The sequence below is a fragment of the Esox lucius genome, chromosome 5 (assembly GCF_011004845.1).
Source record: "Esox lucius isolate fEsoLuc1 chromosome 5, fEsoLuc1.pri, whole genome shotgun sequence".
Lineage (NCBI taxonomy): Eukaryota > Metazoa > Chordata > Actinopteri > Esociformes > Esocidae > Esox > Esox lucius.
This window is the reverse complement of record NC_047573.1, coordinates 12,190,924-12,217,399: the sequence shown is the minus strand read 5'-3', so window position 1 is coordinate 12,217,399 and position 26,476 is coordinate 12,190,924. Positions and strand designations below refer to the sequence as shown.

At 42.5% G+C, this 26,476-nt stretch overlaps 2 protein-coding genes across 4 annotated transcripts; both read left to right on the top strand.

The window, feature by feature from the left end:
- The first annotated feature begins 1,068 nt into the window (after nucleotides 1-1,068).
- tbc1d12b (TBC1 domain family, member 12b) lies at nucleotides 1,069-16,042 on the top strand. Of its 3 annotated transcripts, XM_020046902.3 has the most exons (15): nucleotides 1,069-1,347; nucleotides 2,122-2,630; nucleotides 3,422-3,545; nucleotides 5,992-6,048; nucleotides 7,244-7,386; nucleotides 7,888-7,970; nucleotides 9,712-9,829; nucleotides 10,171-10,277; nucleotides 10,709-10,789; nucleotides 11,510-11,601; nucleotides 11,847-11,918; nucleotides 12,014-12,142; nucleotides 12,251-12,360; nucleotides 12,617-12,875; nucleotides 14,129-16,042. In XM_020046902.3, the coding sequence occupies exons 1-15, from the start codon at nucleotides 1,339-1,341 to the stop codon at nucleotides 14,195-14,197; spliced, it is 1,962 nt and encodes a 653-aa protein (XP_019902461.3). In that variant the 5' UTR covers nucleotides 1,069-1,338; the 3' UTR covers nucleotides 14,198-16,042. The 3 variants fall into 3 exon arrangements, with proteins under 3 accessions (XP_019902461.3, XP_034148250.1, XP_034148251.1); XM_034292359.1 differs by having other exon boundaries at nucleotides 1,069-2,630; XM_034292360.1 differs by lacking the exon at nucleotides 5,992-6,048 and having other exon boundaries at nucleotides 1,069-2,630.
- Nucleotides 16,043-16,376: 334 nt separating this feature from the next.
- Nucleotides 16,377-25,500, top strand: noc3l (NOC3-like DNA replication regulator). Its single transcript, XM_010895620.4, has 20 exons — nucleotides 16,377-16,521; nucleotides 17,101-17,305; nucleotides 17,516-17,639; nucleotides 17,788-17,951; nucleotides 18,045-18,113; nucleotides 18,243-18,373; nucleotides 18,476-18,731; nucleotides 18,917-19,092; nucleotides 20,389-20,517; nucleotides 20,603-20,734; nucleotides 20,819-20,899; nucleotides 21,019-21,119; nucleotides 21,215-21,287; nucleotides 21,371-21,434; nucleotides 21,883-21,954; nucleotides 22,045-22,226; nucleotides 22,663-22,791; nucleotides 22,883-22,980; nucleotides 24,198-24,282; nucleotides 25,221-25,500. The coding sequence occupies exons 1-20, from the start codon at nucleotides 16,513-16,515 to the stop codon at nucleotides 25,350-25,352; spliced, it is 2,412 nt and encodes an 803-aa protein (XP_010893922.1). The 5' UTR covers nucleotides 16,377-16,512; the 3' UTR covers nucleotides 25,353-25,500.
- Nucleotides 25,501-26,476: the final 976 nt, after the last annotated feature.

Below are 26,476 nucleotides of genomic sequence, written 5' to 3'. Positions count from 1 at the left end.
ACGCACCCGGTGAGCGCGCGGACGCTGCGCTCGGAGCTGTCCGTTTCAGGACCCACAGTTTCGTTGTCAGATTTCTCCATTGACAACGAATTTCTCACCTCTTCTCTTTAAAACTTTGTGAGTTTAACACTTGACTTTCAGCACTCTCGTTATTCGTCATGTCTTCCACTTCGTTATGTAGATCCTTTTGCGGATTTGCGCACCCACGCTCGGTGGCTATTGCATCAGTTGCAATTCATTCCGTGTCTTCAATTTCTAACATAACAACCTGATTAACTGGAAAGGCATCAGTCAGTTTTAGACGTTCAGATGCTAGACACTCAGGTATTTTATTCCTGTGATCCAGTAAAACATAGTCCATTGTCGTGAATAGATGTACTGTCTGCACATGAACCACCGTGCATGGTCGCTCACTATTGATGCTTGATGATGGCATTGAAGACCCCTCCTCTTAATATTCAGATATGACGAAAACATTTTAATCTTTTCTAATCATACCAACCCAAAGTAGAAAATGCAGTTTAGATGCCCCGTAGTTGCAATATTCTCAGTAAAGCAATTTCATACATTTGCAAATTTCAGACATTTGCAAATCAGGCAAGGCATACGAATCAATTACTATAGATATTGATACATTAAAATCTAAAGATAATCTATTATAATAGATTTTTTTTCGATTTAATGAATGTACAAATAATCTGCACACAGTTTGGCATAGCGTTCATCTAAACAAATAAATCAGTGGCCAAATTTTATTTCTCACTGTCCATGGTACTGAAATTGCGCTCTGCTTCACAGGTGGTGTGTGAATATATGAAGCGAACAAAATTAGATAAACTGTTTGACCACCAGATTGTTGTGAGTCACCAAAAGGCCTACTGTATACTTAATCCAAAACATATGCTGAACAAATCCTGAATACCTGCGCATTATGGAAGTAAACATTTTGGTGGGATAAACCAGACATGTAATAGCTCCTTACGAACAGCAGATGTCACATCATCCAAAGATTTTCCATCTGCGTGCTGGGTGACTGCTCTCCTCCCTACGTCATTGGAATCTCAAAATGGCTCCTGCTCACTGTCCGAGCGGGGGTGGCTGGCGATTTCTCCAATAACATTAATGATACACGACCAGACGACTGACATTCTCCCTTTTACTTTCGCTGTCTTTTCAAATAGCAACCTTATTTTAAATGCGTCGTTATGTAATGATACTCTGGATGTACTCTGAAGTCATGATAGGAGTGCAAGAAACAACGGGGAATGAGCAAGCGGAGCTGATCCAGCAACCACAGCGTTCTTGTTGTGGGGCGATGGTGAGAGGAATGTGATTGACATGGAAAAGGCAAGGAATGGATCTTCTCCACCGTTTTTGTCTAATGATGTGAATAAAAACGGGACAAGCAGCACATTTCACATCCATCCACAATCTGAGGTTACCGCAGACACAGCAGCTCCTCTGTCTAATGTCAACAGGAAAGACGCGGCTTTGAGGGACAGCCGGGAGTCGGGTACAACAGAGAATATTCGCAGTTACACAGTGAATGTCGGAAGTATGAAAATGCTCGATTTAGTTACTGATGGCCCATCCGGTGGCACTGTAAGCAATTGTGTCATTCCCAATCCATGTACCGACTCCGCTACAAATATGTTTACTAGGTCGATAGTGGTAGCCTCAAAGCTAGAGAGCTCTGCTATCAATGCAGTAAATCAAGAGGAAATGGACGAAAATGCTCTCCAGGGGCTTTCACTGGCTGAGAAGAACCATGATTTCTCTGCAAAAGGATTAGAAACTTGTTATCAACCACTAAACTACTTGACAGCAGCTGAACCTGTGGAGTCACACTCCTGTAATAGACAGTTTGAACAGAGCTTCACAGCAGCCTTGCGAACTCGTCCTGATGGGCTTTCAAATGGGGTCACAGACTATGTCATACAGAGTTCCCTCAGCAGTGACACTGTTATTGGCTCACAGATTAACCGGAGCACGACCACTGACAAGGAGGCCAAAATTGTAAATGGCGGATTATTGACTGGACACAGCAGTGTAATGTTACACACAGAGACAGTTGTAACAATCATTTCTGATGGAACTGCCACCTGTCTTTCTAATTCACAGTGTGAAAAACCTTCCTCATCTACAGCTGCAGGGGAGGACAAGCATACATGCTACATTGTCAGAGAGGAACCTGACGGAGCCGGCGCTCAGCCTAGAGCACGCGCTAATGTGGCAGGAGATTTGTCGGACGATGCAACTCCCAAGCAGGGTTTACCATTAAGGCCAGCAGCAGCTGATGAACCGACCCCGGCTGGTCAATTCGGAGATGATCTGTCCTCCAGTCCCCCTCCCCCGGCCGTCAGAACCAGGACTATGACCGACAGTCGGAGCTACGACTCCTCCGCCGCTCTCGGCCCAGGTGAACAGGACGAGGAGGAGGAATTAGTGGCCAAGGGCCACAGTGACCTCAGGTTCATGGACGTGAGCCTGAGCTCCAGGAACACCTTTGAATCCAGCAGGCGTCAGTCAGCCCCAGGACACATACCAGAAGGCCTGAGCGTCCCCACGGTGGAAACCTCAGCACTGGCCCTGCAGTCTAAAAGACCCGGCATCGCTGAGTACTTTGGCAGGTAAACCAGATTTTTGTATTTGTGGATTGAAATCATTTGCAGGGTAAGAAGACGGGTGAGCGTCGTCGCAGTCTGGTGGCTTTTCCCTACATTCTGTTTGCGTTTGCACTATTGCTGCGTTGCAAACATTTCCATGAAGTCGCTCAGCGGACGCTCTCATACAGAGCGACTTGCACACAAACCCTTCATAACACAGGTCACTAACGTTTGCCTTGTTCTCCCAACAAAGCTGTGTCTTCGTACTGTAACAGCACACCAGGACACAGCGGACAAAGACAGAACTAGATCTAGGCCTCCATCTCATTCAACATTTAGAGCAGGTGGCCGAGACCTGCTGGAAACAGAGCTAGCTACGTTGAAAGCTCTAGCAATGCTGTTCCCATGCCCGGACGTCCTGTGGGTGGTTACACTGTTGACATAGGCTACACATTCATTAGAAATGTTTATTAATAGTTCATGGATTGTTTATAAATCCATAATAAATACTCATCTCATTTATAAAGCCTTTGCTGAATACTTTAATCTACAGTGTTAGTCCCTAGGTTTACAGTACAGTGTAAAATCAGGTCAAATGTTCTTAATTAAATGAGAGGGGCAGTGTGTCAGTCACTTACAGTCATATGAACATAGCAGTATGACATCATGTCTAAACCAGGATGTTATTCAGAGACATTCTAATCGCTCAGAAGGTCGACTCATCAAAATAATTTCGCTGACTTGGAGGAATGAAAGAAAAGTGTCATCATTAATACTTGTCCATTCATTTCCCTGGCTCTTCTGTGTCTGGTCAGGAGTTTATTTTCCAAGAAGCAGAGAGAGCCAAAAGGTCCCTCCCAGAATGTCCCTGGGTGGAAGCTGTTCGGAAAAGTCCCTGCCAGGGAGAGCCCTCCCAAGGACCCCAGGACCATACAACAGGTTGGTGCCCTGGGCAGTATTTAGAAATCGTGTCAGATTAGGAGTGCTGGTCTAGGAGCAGTTTAGTGGAAATAATGTGCCCGTATGAACAAAGCACCTCAGCATTGGAGCGCTGATTCAGGATTAGGTCACTTCTGTCCATATCATCATATTTAAATTTAAAAGAGAAACGTTATAGTAGACCCGCGCTCCTACTTCAAGAAGCTTTTCTGATGCAGGCCCTGATCTGACTGTGATCTTCAGTCAGTGTAGCATCAAAGGTTGTTGTGAAATTGACGCAAATTGCTTGGTAGAATTTCTTGACTGGCACACAGAAAATGTATTGCTCGTGCACCCAGGACTCGGCTTTCTTGAGATGTTGGGAGTTCATACACAAGTGTTTGTGATTGTGCATCTCTGTGGAAAAGTGGGAATGATCCCGGGTCGATTATATATGTCTCCTGTCTGGGGACCTAGAGTTCAATACCTGCCCCCACTTCACCTGTCTCCCTATTGTCAGTAACATCCTTGCAAAGCAATACAAATAAGATGAATGATTGTCCACTGTCCTTTAAAAAATATGTGATTGGTTGATCCAACTTGCATTTCAAACAGGGAGAAGTCTGAGCTTACATTTCAAACAGGCTGAGTGCTCTGAGAGGACATTTGACAAGAGTTAGTGTCTGTCCCTGCCTTGAAGCCTAACCTCTACCCTAATCTTAACCATTACACAATCCTAACCCTTATCCAACACTAATATTGAAACTTAACCATTTCACAAGTGTCACATTACATTTTGTCCTTTGAGCAAATCTGCAGAAACCCTGACCTGTATATGGAAAAAAAAAGCATTTTGTCATGTACATGCAACAGATTTGTAAAAAAGCAATTTGTGTTGGTTTCAGGACAACCAATGATACTTTGTTGCAGAAGTAGTTATTCACTGAGTTGTTAACTTCCTGTACTGGACCTTTTATATGGGACAGAAACCAAGCTGACCATGCTTTTATTGAATACAGCCACTGAGTCACAAAGGAATGTCTAGGTGGATGCTATGAACTCAATATTTAGCTCAGATCATTGTTCCTGCGCGCTACTCAGGACCTAATCCCTATTCATCTGAGTTATCTCAGCCTTACACACCTCACCTCAATTGGTTATCAGTTAGTAGCTTTAAGTGGCAAACACCAGTTGTTTCTATAAGAAAAGTGTAAGGGATGGGGCTGGGGAGTTTAAACAGGAGCTTAACTGTTTGTTTGCCTTTAAGTTGATACAGTTGGAATCAGACCAGCTATATTTCGTGTTTTGAGTGGGTATGATAATTGACTTCGGCTCATGATTATAGATTTAGAAGTTGTATCCATTTGTCCAATAATATACCCATAAATATATTACATTTGAATCATTCAGCAGAAGCTTTTATCCAAAGTAACTTAAAAGGGATGTCACGACTGCAGAGAGCACCTCTGATTGAAGCTTTGATAAGAAAGTAAATGTAATCTTCAACCTGTAATCTCGTCATTTGCCCTCCGTTGAACTCTTTTAGCAATCATCTACAAATGACAGGCTTGTGCATTAACCAATGGCACGGCAGAACAGTCTATCCCTAGGCCTGTTCCCAACAGAGCACACCTAAACCTGTCTGGCCAGGTAGCCAACTGATATCATCTGACTCTTACAGCTCAACTCTTTAACATAAGATATTGTTTGTACTGAGGGCCACGACACAGAGTTGTTGTAATGCTGACGTCGTCCTGGATGCACCGACTGAGGCCGGCTTACTTCTTCCCCACCACCGACGAGACCCAGAAGTAGGTCTAAGTTCATCTTGGTCGCAGGAGTGGGTCATACTCAATGTCCCCATCGCTTCCCCCTGCTGCCTCTGCGTTGAGCCGTCTTCTGAGCCTTAACAGTGTCCGTCTCCTGGCATTGTCCGTGAGGCTTGTCTCCTGTCCTCAGCCCCCATTGTTTCTCTGCACCGTGGGAGATACTAATGCATGTTTTAACCCCTGGATGGAAACGGACACTAAAGCCAATTACATTTACCCTAGCTGGATTAGTAATACTCTCAGCTCTAGTACACTTGGACTGAAGACGGATATTGTAGAGCGTTTCAGAGCCTCACTACTGTTCTAGAGAGATTATGGGCCTCAGTGAGCTACAGAGGCCAGAGCAAGGATCTACACGTCCCAGAAATGTGTCATGTAGACGTTCAGATGATGGAATGATCCGAAATGCGTTTGTCCGACGTGCAGGCGTGGTTGTCAATTGGCATTTTTAACTGAGGCCTTTTCGATAATGTTGACTGGCTTCCATACCATGGTCGAAGGGGGAAAATGCTAATGTGGATTAGAAATGCACTGAGGTACTATACATTGTTTGGTTTGTTTGCCGGACAGTTGGGACGTGTGTTTGGAGGGATTGAACTATTTAACCCTGAGTGCAAACTTTGTTCTTCTTTCATCAGGAAAGTATTCCAGGTGGTCTCACGTCCGTGTCCACACCAAATCTCTTAAGCGCAGGGGTATGCTCTCCAGATTCAGTTCAGTCATCCTCTCAATCTCCTATCTGCATGGGGCTGCCAAACAACCATTTCCATTGACCATCCAACCATTTCCATGAACATCCTAGCTCTGACAGGAAAGGGAAAATGCATGCTAGGAAATAAGAAATCTTTGAAAGAATCCAACAGTCCCAAAGTTGTCACTGAGGCTATTGACGTAGCTCCGGCTCAACTTTCTTTTTCCAGCTCTCCTAAGATATATGTTCAGTTTACTACACATTTTTCTGTATATCTATTTGATATTGTTGACATTTCTTATCTGGGAATGTTCAGACGCAGCAATTATACACAATTTTATATACAATTGCACATTACACCTGATCCCAGAGCTCTTTACCGACATAATTCCTTTTAATGATATAACCCTTGGTTACCTAGAAATTCAATGGTTTTGGTTAAACACAATTCATCTTGGACCTTTCGTAGCACTGTAGGACCGCAGCAATTAAATGAAGAGAAGACCTGTGCCTATTTCTCAGTTTTTACAATGGTGGCTTTTATTCTCGACTGGTGTTAGTACTCTCCTCAGATGGCCCTCCCCTTGTCTGTCCCCACCAGACATTTCCTCTCATAGCCTCTTTTGTTACTGCACCCATGAATGTCTCAAAGGAGCACCAGCCATAACGCAGGACAATGTAGCCATTGACATCCATACAGGAGCAGTTTAATGCATTGTGAAAGGTCAATGGTAAGCCTTTTACTGAGTAGTGGAACAAGAGGGATCTGTGGGTAGACAGCTAATCACTTAGTCTGCTAGATAACCAAAGCACCGGCTTGCATGAGACCCATGTGAAAAATCGCCAGTGTCATGTGCTACACAGCCTGGACTCATTCACTCAGGAGGCTCAATCTCTCTGCACAGTCATCAATAACCATCACACCCTCCTCAGTCCCCCCCCACTACCCCCCCCCCCCATGATCTCCATCTCTTTCTCCATCCCTCTCTGCCTCTGTCTTCAGACTCTCTAGGCTGCTGCCCGCCTGTGTGTCTGCATGGGCCTTGTGATCTCCACAAGTCTGTCAGCTGATCCTGTCACCCCATAGGCTAAAGCTGTTATACCCCCCCCCCCCACCCCCAATGTAAATCCAAGAGGCCGGTTGGCATGTATGTGAGCTCTGCCTCTGATGACTCAGGCTCTTGTCACGTTGTCTGCAGGAGTATGAGGCCAGGGTGGGCAAGGCGGGGCCTGGGGCAACATCCGCTGGTACTTCCCCCACACAGCCTCAACAGACCAGGAGGAAGAACCTGGAATTTGAGCCACTGTCCACTACAGCTCTTATCCTGGAGGACAGGCCTGCGTAAGTCCACCCAGTCTTTTCTCACTCTCTCTCTGTCTCTCTGCTCTGGTTGATTGTGGCCTCCAGGCCTGGCACTGTTAAAGGGCACAAAGCTGTTTTGAGAAAGTTCAGACCTGATCTAGTGAGACCGGCAGAAATATCGCACACATTAAATTTTTTCAACCAAGGCTCAGGCCAAGGTGTGGTCATTCTAAACACAGTAGGAAACACGCAGCGTCCAGAGACAAAAGGTGTTGTTTTTCAGTGTGTCACCACAGCTGCTCTATGATCCAAAACCTCTGGCCCTCATTAAGAATACAGTGGATGTATGAAATCTGAGTGTTTTGCCTGAATAATGGCAAACACTCTGGCTACAAGGCAAGGTCTTTCTCTTTTCAAGGTCTTATTTTCTCTTAAACTTGTCTAAATGTAGCCATTTTGTGTCTTGGTTGCTGTGATACGACCGGATTGCGGTGAAACTAACAACAAACACCGCGTCCCCCTCCTCTGCTCACTCTGCAGGAACCTTCCAGCCAAGTCTGTGGAGGAGGCACTGCGCCACCGCCAGGAGTATGACGAGATGGTGGCTGAGGCTAAGAAGAGAGGTACTGTTAACCCTTCACTTAAGTTTGTCTCACCCCTTCCAGTCTGTCTCACCCCTTCCAGTCTGTCTCACCCCTTCCAGTCTGTCTCACCCCTTCCAGTCTGTCTCACCCCTTCCAGTCTGTCTCACCCCTTCCAGTCTGTCTCACCGTTTCCACTTTCTGTCTCACCGTTTCCACTTTCTGTCTCACCTTTTCCACTTTCTGTCTCACCTTTTCCACTCTCTGTCTCCCCCTTTCCACTCTCTGTCTCCCCCTTTCCACTCTCTGTCTCCCCCTTTCCACTCTCTGTCTCCCCATTTCCACTCTCTGTCTCCCCCTTTCCACTCCCTGTCTCACCTTTTCCACTCTCTGTCTCAACCTTTCCGCTTTCAGTCTTACCATTTTCTCTCTGTCTCAACCTTTCACTCTCTCTGTCTCACTTCTACCCTTACCCATCTGTTTCCTCTGTGCTGTGTAATGAAGTTTAGAAGCATCTGGTCGGTCCATTGTACAGACCTCCAGATGTTACTTCAATCTGTCTGTTAGGCTACTAATATCAGACCAGTCACATTCTGTACAAGTGGCTGTCATTACGATAATGGAATAACTAGTTAGTAAGCTGCTCAATATTTCATATCAATCCCCCCTGACAGGGATGGTGGCTAGAAAAATCAGACAGGCATGTAAAATGTCACTGAAACTGAGTGTATTGCCAGACATCAAATGTACCACTTGAAAAAAATGAAAACCTTTTATTGCCCCGTGGGGGAATTTGTTTTACACTCATGGGAGCCTAACATAAACACAGCAAACATAGAACAACAATAAGACAAAAACTACTTAAAAGTCAATGATCAATGATCACTTCAAAAGGCCGCCAACATATGAACAGAATTGTGAAATCAGCTGATGCAAGATACACGCTTTCTGACCTAATGTAGAGTTTTGTTGGCATAAAAGATAAAAAAAAAAAAATAATAGGCATTTTGTTACCTGAATGTGCTTGCCACTCAAGTAAACTCTACTGGCATTATTTGGAAAAAACATAGTTTTTTCTCTTCTCGCTTTTCAAGTGTTACTGAGTGCATCCCCGCTGAAGTCTTGTTTTTAGCTGAGAGTAGTGGAACCGGTGTGGTTTTGTGCTCTAATACACCCTCCAAGGGATGCCTTTCAGAAGCAACGTTCTTCCCAATCTCTTTTGGCTTCTCTCATCAATGAGTTTCTGCCCACACGACTGCTACTGACTGGACATTTTCTGTTTGGCACAATATTCTCTGACATTTCTCAAACGACATTTCTCAGTACAGTCATACAATGCTAGAAAAGTTTCACAATTTTTTACATTCCATTGTTTGATTGGAATGCAGCCGAGTGCCTCAGTATCTGACTGCTTTCTTTATATTGCGTGTCGTGACCACAGTGGCGAGGAGCGAAACAAACAGGCCACTGAGTGTATATAAACTGTCCTTTACCTTTAAACCCTGACTGCTGATTGGCTAAAAGCCAGAGATATGAGTATGTACAGCACAGGTATGACAAAACATGTCTCAGTTCAAATGCTGATGATGACTGGTCTATAATAGCAAACCCTCAGTTGTTTGTGGTATGTTGTCGATGCTTTGTGCCAAAGAACAGACCTTAGCCATGCTATATTGACCACACTCGTCACCAAACATCCCATGGTGTATTGCTTAATTATAATGGCTTCTTCACTGGTGTAGTTATAAAGTGCAACCAAATAATGTCTGCCCCTCACCCACAGAGTTGAAGGAGGCCCAGAGGAAGAGGAAAGAGATGAAGGAGAGGTTTAAGCAGGAGGACAGCATTGCCAACGCCATGGTGGTCTGGAATAACGACATCCTGCCAAACTGGGAAAACACGTGAGCTAACTATCCATCCACTTCCTGCTAAACAACTCACTACCCATGTACGTTATATAGTCAGTCAGTATTTGGTCCGTTTTTATTCAGTCAGTAAGACATTCAGCATTATACTGATTGTGAAATACATAGTCAATCAGTCAGTCAGTACTGTATTCAGTAAGTCAATCAGTCAGTACTGTATTCAGTAAGTCAATCAGTCAGTACTGTATTCAGTAAGTCAATCAGTCAGTACTGTATTCAGTAAGTCAATCAGTCAGGCAATTCAGTCAGTCAGGCTTACAGTACGTCTGAAGCCCCTTCTGCAATGGTCCCATGCCTGTCTGCCCGCGTCCCTCTAGGCGGAACAGTCGTCGGGCCAGGGAGCTGTGGTGGCAGGGCTTGCCCCCTAATGTTAGAGGAAAGGTCTGGAGCCTGGCTATAGGCAATGAGCTCAACATCACCCCTGGTATGTATTATCCATCATCACTGATAGGACTGGCAAGACAATGCATTATAGTCCCATCTGAGGGGAAAAAAGAGATCACGGTCTGCCTTTCAGAATATTATAAAAACTGAAAAGGGTTTGTGGCAGTAATAGCTTTGAAATGTATTGAAATCGTCGTATGTACTGTATCTACAAATGTGTTGCTGTGGTATTGTTCGTTTTCTAACAAAGGAACCACTTTCATCACTTTGAGCTGGAGTTAATGTAACAGGCTGTTGTGTGTTGGTAGTGGAAGGAATGCAAGAATTATACGGCCAAGTTCCTTTACTGCCAGTGGAAGTTCCTTTGTGGTTAACAGAAAACTGCACACTAGACATCTCTGCTGGAGGACTCACCGCCTGACTGGATATCTTCTTTCATTTCCCCCTTTTACTTTCCTTCTCTCTCTACAGAGCTTTATGAAATCTTCCTCTCCAGAGCAAAGGAGAGATGGAGGAGTTTCAGTGAGATGGGCTCAGACACTGAGGCAGATGGTAGGTTTTTTTGGCGAGGGTGGTATGTGTTTGTGTGTGTATACTTGTGTGTGTGTACGTGTGTGTGTTAGGGAAGGTGAGGCCTTCGTGCCTTAGACGACCACACAACATACAGTATTTAGGACTTGGTGGAGCCAGGCAGTCCCTTATTCATTTGTCCTCGTGGCCTCCTCTGGGAAAACACTTTCTCCTCTTGCTGCTTCACTTCTGGGTGTCATGATCACCGCAGGCGGCACACAATGTGTGGTGTGGACGTCTCAAGTCCCGGCACTTGGCAGTAAGCTGAGGGAGACTGGAGTGGCTGCTTGCATACGTTTCAGTCTTCCAGTGATCTGCACAGCTTCAGATTCTACCCTCACGTCAGACTGATTGCCCATTGGTCAAGTGCTGAGGGCTGTTGGTGACACATTCCCTCCTCAACATCTGTAGCTCATCAGAAACACTGTGTTTTTGCCAAGGAGAGCCACAGGAGATGGACTTAATGGAGATGCACAGAGAGGTTTGCAGGATGTCTCCTGTTGCCATTGTTATAGTGTTACAAAATATTACCGCTATGTAACGCTTTTATCATTGCCCGAGTTACTCTCAAGCACAAACATTTCAGAAAGGTCAAAAGGGCTGGGTATACATTTGAATTATTATACAACAGAAATTATACAGTTTGTCCATTCATGATGAATGTATTTTTGTCTTTATATCGTCTGTTTGCTTGTGTACTAGATGGGGCATCGCTGGCAGACAGAGAGTCTAGTCTGGAACTCATCAAGCTGGACATATCCCGCACATTCCCTCCACTTTTTATCTTCCAGAAGGTAGAGTAGATATCCATACATATCGTGTGTGTGTGTGTGTGTATGATCTAGATCTGCCTGTGCATGTGGGGACCAGATGTCCTAGATTAACTTTAGGATAGGTTTTTGAGGTCAAGGTTAAGGGTTAGATGAGGTTTAGGGTTAAGGGATAGCCAACATGGTTGTCTAGGTTTCCGGTCACCACAAGGACAGAAGAAGGTTGTTGCGTGTGTCAGCTCCCATCCTCTGGTTGTTCCCCTCCACAGGGTGGGCCGTATCACGACCTGCTCCACAGCGTCCTGGGAGCCTACACCTGCTACAGGCCCGACGTAGGATATGTGAGTTGCACCTCCAAACTGCAGGCTCCTTGACTTCCACCATGCTGTCCATGCAAGTGGGCTTGACCTAAAATGGCGGTTCTCTGCCCTCTCAGGTCCAGGGAATGTCCTTCATAGCTGCAGTGTTAATCCTCAATCTGGAGGAAGCTGATGCCTTCATTGCGTTCGCTAACCTGCTCAACAAGCCCTGTCAGCTGGCCTTCTTCAGGGTGGACCACGATTTGGTGAGGCCCACTTCCAACAGCGATGACATATTCCCAATGACATATTCCTTTAGAGAAAGACTTAAACAGTACTAAGTTTGTTGTCTTTGAATCCTTTAACTTCTCTAGATGCTGAAATACTTTGCTGCGTTCGAGGTGTTCTTTGAAGAGAACCTCCCAAAACTGTATAACCACTTCCAGAAGTCCAACCTGACCCCAGATCTCTATCTCATAGACTGGTAACTACTGGAAATATGGGATTTATTTAAAATGTGAAAGCATGTCGCAGCCGTCTGTAAGTGTGGCCTTCAAGCCGTTATCTCGCAGCTCGAACAATGAAGTCAGGTCAACATTCACAGTCATCATGGCACAACGTTTGTATGCTGTAGATTAACTTATCTGCTCTCCCATACTGCTTACTGCCTGTGTGTGTGTGTATGTGTGTTGGTGTCTGCCTGCATGCTTTCTTGTGTGCGTTTCTGCTTTTGCGTACAGGATTTTCACTCTGTACAGTAAATCATTGCCTTTGGACGTGGCGTGTCGCGTGTGGGATGTCTTCTGCCGGGACGGGGAGGAGTTCCTGTTCCGGACAGGTCTAGGAATCCTGCGTCTGTACGAGGACGTGCTTCTACAGATGGATTTCATCCACAGTGCCCAGTTTCTAACACGCCTCCCCGAGGATATTGCCTCTGATAGGCTGTTTGCCTGCATTGCAGCCACACCCATGCTCAATGGAAACCGGAAGTGGTCCCAGGTCAGTTCCTCAAAACATTGGGAGACAAGGAAGTGATGAATGGGAAATGTTTCCACAGAGTGACAACAAACATAGGTGAATGTATGCCCGTGTGAATTGGGACGTACCTTTCAGAATCCCCTGTAATTGTACCCCGTCCCTGGTCTGCCAGTCACACGTGACAGCAGTGTGGCTGAGAGCAGTTTGGGAATGACAGGTCACTCAGACACTTCCATATAAAACACTCTGAAATTGTTGAGTCATTCAGTTCATACACTAAAGCACCTTTTCCAGTGAATGTACTGTACGTCAGATTGAGTACCCAAGAAAACAACAGGTATGAAAATCAGTGATGTATTTCTGCTGAGTACTGTTGCATCTTTAGACACTTGTAATTCCATATTTTTAATTGGTAATTAATGATCCCATTACAGTTCCACCTAAAGGTATTAATTGTGTGTCGGTTGCATTTTTATATTAAGACTACTCCTGTGGCCGATGGGGCCCGGTCTTAGTCGCATTAGTTTCCTTCAGTTATGATGTCTAGAGCAGGGGTGCAGACATCTCTGTGGACAATTATAATAATTTACTGAAACCTATTTGCTTCTTAATTTCAATATGTTTAAACATAGTTTAGAATTGCATTGGACCAATACACTGTTATGAAATTTTGCAATATTTTTATTTAATAGACAAACGCGTTTCAGTCGCTTATTTGTCGCATCGACTCTGATCGACCAATGAATGAAAACACTGAAGCGTGTGTAAAATATTTTTACTAATATTGTAAGTCGACTTGTGTCATTTTCGTTTTCCTAATTAGAAAATGCACATTTAAATGCATGGATAGAAATATCTGTTGTCACATTGCATATTAACATTTCAAAAGAAAATGAATCGTCCTTGTACATTTTTAACAGAATTAATTAACTGAGCGTGGAAACACGTTTTGCTACGTGAGGAAGGCTATTTCAAATAACTAGGCTATAATATGTGCAGGAGAGCGAGAGGTGAAACATCACGATGCGCAGGAAAATGTAACTGTCATCGCTTTGCAGTTCCGTTTTGTAAAGAGCAGTCATTAACAACATTGATTTAGTGGTAGTTCCAATATTATTTGGCTTATACTATTATAGTGGCATACAATTTACAATATAAACAATTAAATAGTTAATTGCAATTATTTGTGGGACAATAAATCGTCAACTAAAATGACATATTGACTTTTTAACTTCATATCTTCTGAGATTGTTTCTGTCCTCTCTCCGTTCCAGGTGTTTAATGCATTGATAAAGGACACAAAGGACCTGGACAAGAATTGCAGCCCAGCGCTGAAGAGTTAATCATTCATCTGTGAAACAATTAAAACAATCATGTTCTTCTCTTTAATTGAGAAGCTTTGTTTATCTTAGATTCACCAAGGTAACAGGAAAAAATGTTAACCTCTGCCTCCTCAATTTAAAAACAGACCACAGGCGTGCCTTTGGGAATCCATGGACTCATCAATAATAAACTGCAATAGTATCCAGGGTAGGGGTGTGTTGACTGACCCACTCACTCCCTCAGTATTTGTATATGTCCTTTTCACAAGATTTTCCATCCAGGATGGATGGAAGCTGTAGAGGTCAGTAAGAAGCAGCACTTCGGTAACCAAATATCTTATTGTTCCGTTTAGTTTTTTTAAGCATTAAATTATGTTGTATGATGATGATGATGCATTAATCGGTTATAGAGTTTGAAGATATTTTGTGTTCAGCTTTTAAAGAATGACATCATACTCGATGGAATCCTCTGACAAAATGTACAGTTTTATTGTTTGAAGAATATGCAGTACATGGTAGTTCGTCATGGTAGTATATTATTAATATATGATGACCTTTAATGATTTAAGTCGGTCTAGTCGGAGAAAGTGCACCTCCAAACATTGGATGCATTTGTGACTTAAAGGGTCAAGACTACAACATTGAACAGAGACAAATTACTCCAATTCCTTAAGGGGCCATCTGTAGAATGTATCCTCCATTTGGAAGCTAGGTGAACTGTGGAAACAACACTTAGGATTCAAACCAGCTGCTCCCTTTTAGCGCACTCGCTATACTCACTTTAACTTTTGGTGTAGCGGTTAACAAAAAATGTAAAACTAATATTTAGGAATATATAAAAAGATATGTAAGTAAAAACAACCATTCAGATGGTAGAATGTCTCCCTACACTATGCTGACATTTGCAAATGTTTATTGGTGGGATCAAGGACAGATGATCAATGGAGTGGAGAGGGTGCAATGTTTCCAACTGAAGGACCTTGTGTTGGCCAATAGAAAGTCTGTTTTAGAATGCACTTTTGTATGCGCCTAAATCATTTCTGATGACTACATTTTGTGAAACACTATCATTCCCCTATTACTGCAAATATATAATGGGTATTTTCTGATATTCCAATGGAACAATTCTACATAAATCCCCTTTAAAGATGCATTCTGTGATTTTAAGCCACTGGTTGTAAAAGTGGTGTCATAAAGCCAAAAGGGTCCCCAAAAATGGTGTAATATGTCTGTGCCGATTTGCCCCCCCATGTCTTCGAACGTGGAATTTCATGGCTAACTGAGGTATGAAGATGATTGTAATTCTAGAATATACATATGTATTTAAAAAAAAAAGTCCCAGATTGCATTTTTAACTTTCATCTGGCTTAACACAAAATTATTTCTGCTATACTTAACTACCAGCTATCATTTCCATTATGATGCGAATTTCCAAAAGAAATGTGTGGCACTTAAGGTTTTCACATTCAGGGCTTGTTTCGTGTATAATTCACAGATTACAAAGCACCAATTGATAAAAGATGACTGATATTAACAACGTGTTCTTGATTGTGATGTTGTTCTTGAAAATTCTTCATTTGAATTTGACCAAACCATTATGTTAAGATGCAACATAATGTCTCATCCATGGTGTAGTTCATGGTTCTACAGTAAGTACTACAGTTTTTTTTTTAAATCTGATTCTATATATCGGATGTTAAAAGGTTGTATATTGTTTCTTCTGCATTTTTATGCTCTCTTGTACAGTTTTCATACTACTAAGAACAATTGTAAATATGTTTGAAATTAATTGAAACGTACCTCTGTGATATTGTATCAGACCAGAAGTTATGCGAAAAAAAATAAAAGAGCAGAATTCCAGAAAAACTCTGTTTATTCCCATGTTCATGGTTTTTCCTGACTGACTCACTGTACACACGAAGGGAAACCAGTCTGCCCAATCACAAGTTGGCTGTGAACAGAAAGATTCTGAACACATTACTGTTAGACCTCGTGCCATGTTTTCTCTGGTTTTCTCCAGAGATTTGGATATGATGTGAGATCCGTATTGATCAGTTATAACCTACCGGGGCAGACCAGCCAAGAGTTTCACAAATAATTTTAAGTGCCCCGGCCAGTAGGGCCCTTCGAAGTATTATATTTTTTTGCGTGGACACTTCATTGTGTGTTACGCCTCTCGCCCCGCCTCTTCCTCAGTATTCATCCATCAGAAAAAATACTTCCGGGAAAGGACAGAAACACACGTGTGCGAGCGTTTTACGGTTTATGTTATACTAGTAGCTAGCCTACATACTTCATAGTTGTTGACGATTCAAACACGCGCGTTTTCTTTTACGATGTCTCCGGTAAGTACATATTGTAGCTATCTTAAGTAGATTGCTAGTAACACATTTATCAGCTTGACCTAGCTACCTAGCTAACGCAACGTTAACCAATGCACCTAATCGCCATCCTGTGTATACCAACTACCTTGTACAGCTCTTTAGCTAAGCTAATATTAGGTAGCAAATGTTCGCTATCTACGGTATTTAGAAAGTCTGCTCTTTCCATTTTAGTCAATGCCACGAGTATAATTTACGTGCAACGTTTGTTTATTAATCACTGTACTGCAGTAGTGTGTTGTTATCCACCAGAGTAATGAGTGATGACACTATCATAATATCCGCAGTCCACATCACCGTTATTCCAAAATGAGGGTATTGTGAACAATCACTCATCATCGCTTTTACTGAATAAGCTTAATCTATAACGAGCAATCATCTAATCATCTGTTTTGACAGTGTGATTGCTATGCATTGGTCGCCAACATTACTTGTATTTATTTCACACGAGTCACTCAAGTCTTAAGAATTAAGTAGTGACTATTCAAATCACCTGTGTCCTTATGCATACAAAGGAGCACTAATGCCTTTTCTCAACAACAGCCAAGGAGTAAGAAGAGGAAGCCGAGCTTTCGCAGGCTGCTCAAGACAAGTAACGTGAAGCTTGAAAACAAGCTGAAAAATCGGCAGTTCAAGAAGGAGAGCACTGACAAGAAACACCGCAAGGAGCAGAAGAAGCTCCGCGCAGCACTCAAAGATGCCGCCTTGAAAACCCCCCTCCCAATGGAGCGTTACAAGAAGAGGCCAGGTTTGCACCTTGACTACCCTCCCATTCAGCAGTAATGCCTGACATGCATGCCCCTTAAATACAGGTGTTGGTTCATGATGGATGTCTGTTACTGTAGTGAGTAGTGTGGTTTGGTTTACGCACTCCGTGGACACACTGTGTAAGACACATTAAGAGTTCCCTGACCCGTATTGCTAAGTCCTGTTTGATAGCGCTGATTCCATGTTACAGAGGATGAAGAGGAGGAGGAGTTTGTGGAGTCCCTGCCAATGGACATGATGGATGAAGATGACCTGGAGCAGATCAAGGCCATGGCTCAGAAAGCCTCCTTCCTCACAAGAGACCTTTCATCTAGGTAATGACAAGTGCTGACCCACGTAGCTGGTTGGATTCATGTCATGTTAATATTCTATTCATCTTATCTTCCTCAACCCTGCTTTTGACCATTCATTGTGTTATCATAGAGAGTCCCCTAACCACCTCTTCTCCATCAATACCCGCAGTGGTCCTGTGCATGCCAAGAAGCGTAAGTCGGAGCAGCAGGGGCTGGAAAATTATGAGAAGATGCCCAGGAAAATGCATCAGACAGAGGAGAAGGAGGTTATTCACCTCCTGCCGATCAAAGACAAGATTAGAGGTCTAATCCCTCAAAGCATGGAGAAACCTGGTAGGATGAGTCATGTGACCTGGACAGCTTGACATTTTGGAATGTAGAGTTCTGTTGATGCCAATGTCATTGTTCTTTCTTATTTATTTTTAGTTGTACCAAAAGAAAATGAAGAGGAGGATGAAGCAGATGCCCTGACTGGCTTTGAGCAGTTTGAAAACGGTATCAGCATCATCCACTCCTTTTTGATCTGAGTCAGCCATCCTCCCTGTGGAGAAGCTGTTGGATCAGGTATTGGTAGGTTAGTCCTGTCCATTAGTTGAAGGCCTCATGTTGCTGTTGTGTCCACAGAGGATGAGGCTGAGGCCAGGCCGGCCCTAACCGCTCAGGAGCAGCTGAAGGTCCGAACACAGAAGCTGATCGACCGGAAACTCCGCATCGCCAGTCTAGGATCAGACATCCTCTCAGAACCTACCACCAATGTAAGAATGTAAAGAAGAGGGCTTGGGTCATTTGTTTTAGCTGTATTATTATTATTTTTCTGTACAAAACCAGTGTCTGAAGTATGAACGTTCTGTGTTCAGATCAAGAAGCTGAAAGAGCTGCGAGCCATGCTGATGGAGACAGACCCGTGTGTGGCCGTGACAGTCAGAAAGTTGGTCATGGTCTCTCTGATGGAGGTCTTCAAGGACATCGTACCCTCCTACAGGATTAGACCCCTGACGGAGACAGAAAAGGCCTCGAAGGTGAAGAAAGAGACCCAACAGCTTAGGGAGTTTGAGGAGGGCTTGGTGAGCCAGTACAAGTTTTACCTGGAGAACCTGGAGCAGACAGTCAAAGGTACCGACACACTTCACACACACCCGTTGGACCTTTTTATATGTTGGTGACTGGTTAAAAATCAGAAACCATTTAATCAGTTACAGCACCCAGCCTGGCTGGTTTCTATTAATGAGTGATTTTGACTGGTCCATACTGAAGGCTGATGTTTCCTTGTGATTGCCTGTCTACTCCCTGTCCTGTAGACTGGAAGCAGAAGAAGAGAAAGCGGAGAGAGTCCGTGTCCCTCCAGTCCTATAAGGGTCTGGCTGAGGTGGCCATCCGCTGCATCTGCGAACTGCTGGTCGCCCTGCCACACTTCAACTTCCACAACAACATCATCGTCATGGTGGTGCCCTTAATGAACGACTCCATCAAGAGGGTGAGTTAGGGGGCGAGGGTGGGGTCCCTGTGACCCCGTGTCAGGGGCTTGAGTGTCTTGCATGTGATGTTGACTGTAATGTAATTTTGTAAGTTCATACCAATAGTTGAATTGGTTATGCAGTGTTCATAAGACTTATGAAATTGAACATGTATGATCTAGTGATGTTACATGTTTGAGATTTATATCTGGTCTTTATGAGGGTTTTGGTCATCTTAGAAACCTGTAATGAAAATCTTGCTTTGTTGCAGCAGATGCTTGATTTAAATTCTATGTTGAGAGAAACTATGAAGTCTCCATCTTACATGAACTGAATCTCTATTGCTGGATTTCCACTGGTGCTTTACCCTGGTACCAGGGCTACACCGGTGATTCATGCTAATGTTGGCTCTAGACTTTCCTGTTTCAACTATTCATTTTGGTACCAAAGACCTGAGGCGCTCAGATGGGAGTGAAGAGTGGGCTATCAACATGATTTGGCTTTCTGGTTACGAAAAACAAAAGGATAATTTTGTTCTGGTAGTAAAATAAAATCAACAATAACACCATGCTCAGTTTGTTTATAATATGGAGTCTCAGCGCTCCGTACTTCTATTGAGTCAATGGCGTCGTACCACCTTTGGTCATTCCAACTCCTTTCCTTTGTAAGACTTACCTGTACACCAAGTGAGAGCCAGGCTACTCGGCCACGGCCTTCTGGCCGACTGGCACCGATCCGTGTCAATGGAAACTGAACATAGTCTGGACTTTCGGCTAAAACACCAGTGGAAACAAGGCATTAGTGTATCAGGCATGTTCTGGTAGTAAAATAAAATCAACAATAACACCATGCTCAGTTTGTTTATAATATGGAGTCTCAGCGCTCCGTACTTCTATTGAGTCAATGGCGTCGTACCACCTTTGGTCATTCCAACTCCTTTCCTTTGTAAGACTTACCTGTACACCAAGTGAGAGCCAGGCTACTCGGCCACGGCCTTCTGGCCGACTGGCACCGATCCGTGTCAATGGAAACTGAACATAGTCTGGACTTTCGGCTAAAACACCAGTGGAAACAAGGCATTAGTGTATCAGGCATGTCCATAGGTCAGATTAATGATGTGTGCACCTGTAAAATTATGATTTGTTAGAAGGGTCAATGACAATGTTTTGCCCAACGGAAAACAAAGCTCTTTGTTAGTTGTTATGTCGCAAAGTCTGTTGACAGACACTATAATACCAGTTAGGTGTCTATCCCCAAGAGATTAGGGCTGTGCTTCATTCCTGACTCTGTTGACTGGGATTGCCTTGGTTGTGCAGGTTTCGGATATGTGCTGTGAGGCTGTTAAGAAGCTGTTGAAACAGGACAAACCGGGCCAGGCATCACTGGGGACTGTCAAGGTCATCTCTGGCTTTGTCAAGAGCAGGAACTATGACGTCAGACCTGAGGTACAGTTTGCAGATTTAAAAAAGGTGTGTTAGAAAACCTTTTGGTGCTCAGGCTCTCATCTCATCACACACACTTAACCTACAGGTACTGAAGGTTCTCCTCTGCCTGAGAATAAAGGAAGCTGAGCTGAAGAAAGACACAGACGACACCGCTCCCAAAAAAAAGGTCATGAAATATAAAGACAAACAGAAGACTCTGTCCAGGATGCAAAGGAAGGTTAGTCGTTTTGGTGTCCCCCTGCCTTGTGGTTAATGATAAATTGGTGCGTGCCTATTCTGTAACTGTCCTGTCATCTTACAGTGGAAGAAGGCTGAGGAGAAACTGGAGAAAGAGCTGTTAGAGGCAGATGCGTCAGAGAGCAAAGACAAGAAGATCAAACTAGTGAGTGTTTCTTCTCCAAATCCTCGCAATGGATCTACAAATGTTAGTTTTTTATGGGAAAAGGTTTTTGGTTGTCTTCCATTATGTTTAACAATCACTCCAATGGTTCTCCCTCTCAGCACACAGAGACCTTGAACATTGTGTTCTTGATATACTTCAGAATACTGAAGAAAGCTGAAAAGTCCATCCTGCTTTCTTCCGTTTTAGAAGGTCTAGCAAAGTAAGACACAATCTATTCTCAAAGACATGAGTCAATTGCTGACATTTTTTTTGCATTTGATAAAATATGCAGACTGTCAAATCTCTTCTCCTAAGGTTTGCCCATCTAATCAACCTTGAATTCTTTGATGACTTGTTGAACGTTCTCCAACATCATATCCAATCAGGAGTGAGTGAACATCTTCTGCCAATCATATCAAACGTTCTTTACGTTGTCTTGTAAAAATGGCTAAGTGCTTTTCTCCCTTTTAGGATCTTACCTATCGGGAAAGTCTTCACTGCATTCAGACAGCCTTCAACATTCTCTCTGGTCAAGGTCAGGAATGCTCAATGTGATGATTTTAATAATGCACCTTTATAACTATTATAAAACCACATTGAATTTTGTGTATATTGCATTCTGTGCTGGTGCAGTTAAATATGTGCACCTTTGCAGGGCTCACTGATCTAAAATAGGTTTGATTTTAAAATGTGTTCTTGATAGGGAAGTCAAACGATTAAATATGTTAAATAATTCTCGAGTCAATCGTGATTAATCCACAGTTTAGAATGTGTTAATTGGGCCATTGAAGAAACGGCAAGTTAGTCAAAATCTGTTGCTTGTAAAGGATGAAAAAACTTTTTAATGACATTTCCGCCATAAACAACACACTGGTTGATGGGATGTAGAGCTTTTAACGGATGCTGTGTTTAAATAGACCTCATTATTATCTATGTCAGTAGAAAAAAATAGTAATGACTTAATTTTCCTCTTTTGCATACAGGTGATGTCCTCAACATCGACCCACTGAAGTTCTACACCCACCTGTACAAGACCCTGCTCAAACTCAATGCGGGTAAGAGCCACTCACTCTGCAGATCACGTTAGCTGGTTTTGTTGAAGACGTTGCGCGCTAAATCTGTCACCCCCCCCCCCCTCCCCACAGGAGCGTCAAATGACGACATCAGCATCGTGCTGCGGTGTCTGGACGTGATGCTGACCAAGCGCAGGAAGCAGGTGACACTGCAGCGCGCCCTGGCCTTTGTGAAGCGGTTGAGCACGCTCAGTCTGCACACGCTGCCCAACGCCACCGTGGGCATCCTGGCATCCAACAGGACCTTGATGCATGTAAGTGTGTGTGTTTTAGGTCTAACTATACTCGTGGTGACCAAATGTCCCCATGAGTATAGAAAAACCAGAAAAGATTTGACTTATGGGGACCTTTTGCCGGTCCACATGAGGCAAAAGTCAATTTCCTGTTTAGGTTTAGGGTCAAACTTACAATTAATTTTAGAGTTAGAAATGGGGTTTCTTTAAGGTCCAGGCGTTGTTGGTTAAGTTTAGGGTTAAGGTTAGATATTACATCTAGGTAATGTTTAGGCATAAATGTTACTTCATTGAGGTTAAGGTTAGGTTTAGATTAGGGTTAAGATAAGGTTTAGGGTTAAGATTAGGGCATGAAATTTCTCTCTTCTGGTCCCCATGAGGATAGCCATACAAACGTGTGTGTGATTCAGTCAAGAGTGTGTGATGACACCAGCTGTGCTCTCCCATCTCTCTGCAGACCTTCCCGAAGTGTGACATCCTCCTGGACAATGAGGCGCAGGGCAGTGGGGTGTACCTACCGGAGCTGGACGAGCCTGAGTACTGCTGCCCTCAGAACACGGCCATGTGGGAGCTACACACACTAAAGGTAAACACACTCATTCTCTCACACACACACACACACACACTTTAACACAGAACACGCCGTGTGAATCCCTGATGGTGGTGTTGTTTTGCAGAAACACTACCACCCAGTGGTCCGAAGGTTTGCCACTCACCTCTGTGCAGGCGCTCCCAGTGAAGGATCTGGGGCACTGAACGTTCAACTTGCTAGAAGGTGAGAACAAGACGATCCAGACCCTTTGCTGCTGCTCCAGCTCGTACAAAAAATACTATTTAAAGGACAATGTAGACGTGACTACTGATTTAAATGTCACCATCAAATTATGCCAATTTCTTTTAAATTGGAAGTTCTGAAGAACCCAAATGAACTGCTTGTTTTGGTATGATACATACATTTTGAAATGTTGCTGCAGTTTTTATTACTTAATTGCCATGTGTTAGGCTAATTAATTTAAAGTATGTCTTCCAGTACTTAATTTGAGTTTAAGCTGTGATGGAGGCATGACTTGGCTAAGTAATTGCATGCAATTACATGATAACTAAATCATTATGTACATTTCCCCTAGAATAATTGCAGTGTTTCTGTTGCCATAGAAAGTCTTAGGCTGGTTGCCTAAACATTTCTTCGGCCCACCTAATAAGAAAAAGTGAATAATTGCATTAAAGCTGGGGCATTACAAATAAAATCATTGCTCAATCAGAAATTATGAACATATTCGATAGAATACAGTAATTGCTTGTGAATCCTAACTAAAAAAGCCCTCCCATTACAATTGATTAATCACTACTAACTAGCAGGCGGTTGTGAGATAAGCAGAGAGTTTGTAGGCTTGCAAATAATTCAGAATACTAGCCAGGTGCCAAATGATCACATCCCACTCTGCCAATTTAGCTTTTAATCTCGACAGTAATGAGTAATAGTTTTTCTAGACTGAGATATTGATTAGATGTGACAGCTAGCATTCAGACCTGGTTATTTTCTCTCTCAATCAGTAGCCTTTTGGAATGACTCTGTGGGTAGGCTAATCTGGAGAGGCATTGACAGCTGAAAAGGTTGTTTTGTAATGTAGATCACCTGATCAATCTACTCCATATTTTAAAATTGTGCACTTGTGACATCTGTTTTAATCAGCATGTCAATGATGGATGTGTTTACTCTGAGCATATGCCAATTCATCGACTTATCAACAATGGCTCTTGACAAGAGTGTCTATTTTTGCTTTGTATTTAATAGGATTTATTGAATTGCCCTTGCTGTTTGTCTTGTCATGTATAAATCCATTTCACACTGTAACAGTGTCAGAGCTGGTCTTTACATACATAGCATTCTACGTGAGGTAACATAAGCTACATAGAAGATATGTATTAAAGATGAATATCCACTGTTTACAAAGACCAGTCCTGAGTGTATTATGGTCTCACCCCACACAGACACCCAGTCGAGCTGTTTGAGGACTACAGTGCTAAAGACATGACATTCAATCCTCCAGTGGCAGCACCTTCCACAAAGAAAAAGGTAAGCTATATCCATGCCCTTTCAGTCTACATACCGGCATTTATGATTCGTACCGTAGTCCCGGTTTCCATGGCTTGTGACTTGACCCTTGGTGACATGGATTTGTTATATTATTTATCATTAGGAGAATAAATATTGTTTGACCACACACAGCCTACATCAGCTGTCTCTGCCTTTGATCATACACATTGCCGAGCACCATAGTTAACCAGTCACCGGCCTTCTGGTTTGACCAATTTTAAGAATCACCAGCTGTTTTATGAAACTAAAACCAATCACACGTAGTTTAATAGTGGTCAATATCAATTATACCTATGTTTGCCTCTCAATGAAATTCAACACTACTGTTGTTTGCTCCTTTGGGTTTAAGGCCGGGTGTCTCTGTAAAATCCCTGTGACAACTGCTGTTATAAAAAGGGCTTTATAAATTTGATTGAATGAAAAGCAGACTGTGTTTAATTTATTGCTTAGAGGGTCAATATGTAGAATTTCTGCATTGTAATGAACATTTCTTCAGTAATAGTGGAATGAGAGTTCCACAACATTTACTCAACAGAAATCATTTTGATTGGATACAAAAGCACATCCTAAAATGCTGAAATTATATTGGTCTACAGAAGCTGATTAATCTTCTGTTGTCCAATGGAAAACCTGCACCTTCTTTCTCTTATATCCACATTACAGACATCGTTGACTGGTTTTTCATCATTTATTTATGCCATATGGAATTTTAGATTTACTTCAAATAATGTCTGTTTATTTTAGGCTTCCCCTGGCTCTGTTTTACGCAACCATTGTCTTTTGACTTTCCTCAACTATGATTTAGCCATAGGGACTTGTGACCTGACTCAAGGTTTATTGGCTTTACTACATTACTGTATAATCCTGAATGCTATAACCACTTGTTAGCTTTCTCCTAAATATTCATTATATTGCAGGATTATTTCACGATGGGTAACGCCCTGTTGGATGATCAATTGAAGACGCAGATTGACCGCGTTCTGTCAGCTGAGACAGAAGAAGCATCGCTTGATTTCTCTGCAATTCTACACCAGACTAGGAACACATGAGAATTCCTGTTCACTTGCCGTATTTTGTAATGACATCAAATGTAAAATAACTTATGATGTAGGTATTCTTAAATAATTATTTTGTTCAGACATTGTAGCCATGTGTCAATGTATTTTGGTTAAAGAAAAATAAAGAAGTGAACCATTAGCTTTTTATTTTTTTTATTTGTCATGCAAATTCACATGAGTCACTTAGACATGAAATAATGTAACTACCATATTGGTCATCATAATATAGAACAATTAACAACTTCCAATAGTTCAAGTAAATAGTAGTCTACAGACAGCCATGTCACCAGGTGAACATAATAGCAAATATGCAGGTGCAAAAATGTAATTCCATATTAAACCTTCTGGTATATGTACTAATTTAGTCACAAATGAATAAACCATAATGGTATCCCCTCTACTTTGACTAATATTAGAAATTATCAGAATGGATGACATTAATAAAATGACATTACACAAAAAGCATTATAATGCCTAAGTGTACAGCAGAATCACTTACCAGCTATATCAATATTAATTCTATAGGTACATATTAAAAGTACATTTCCAAAACAAATACAAAGTTTATGGCAGTGAAAGGATTTTCCCTACACTCCAAATAAATTAAGAGCAAATACATTTTCTACTTGCAAGAAAAACTTCAGAAATTGAAGAAGGATTGAGCCAACCAGGGCTACAATATAAATAAGGTACATAGTACTTCCATAAATCATCACAAAAAGATCAAATGTTACTTCAAAACTGAGGTTTAAATGTTAAAAGAAAAGATGCACCACTTCCAAAGCAAACAAGAAATGGTTGCTTGTAGTTAATTAGTCAATCACATCAGCATCAGCTTACATTCCTCTTAAGGTAAAGTTACTGTTTGGAATTGAGGACTTCAAATACAGTAAGTGGCTGTAGAGACCAAGTCAAATTAAAACAATGTGTCAGTTTTAAATACAGCAGTCCTTTGAGTTTTATCAGGACATTCCAAAAAAATAGCTGGGCATAAAATAAAAACAAAGGTTAGTGCAGACTCCTGCCAGTGTTTCATAACTGTTGTGGAGAATTGTAGTTGATTGGTTTTAGTCACTGGGATAATTTTTAGTTGTGTAATATCTGTACATGAATGG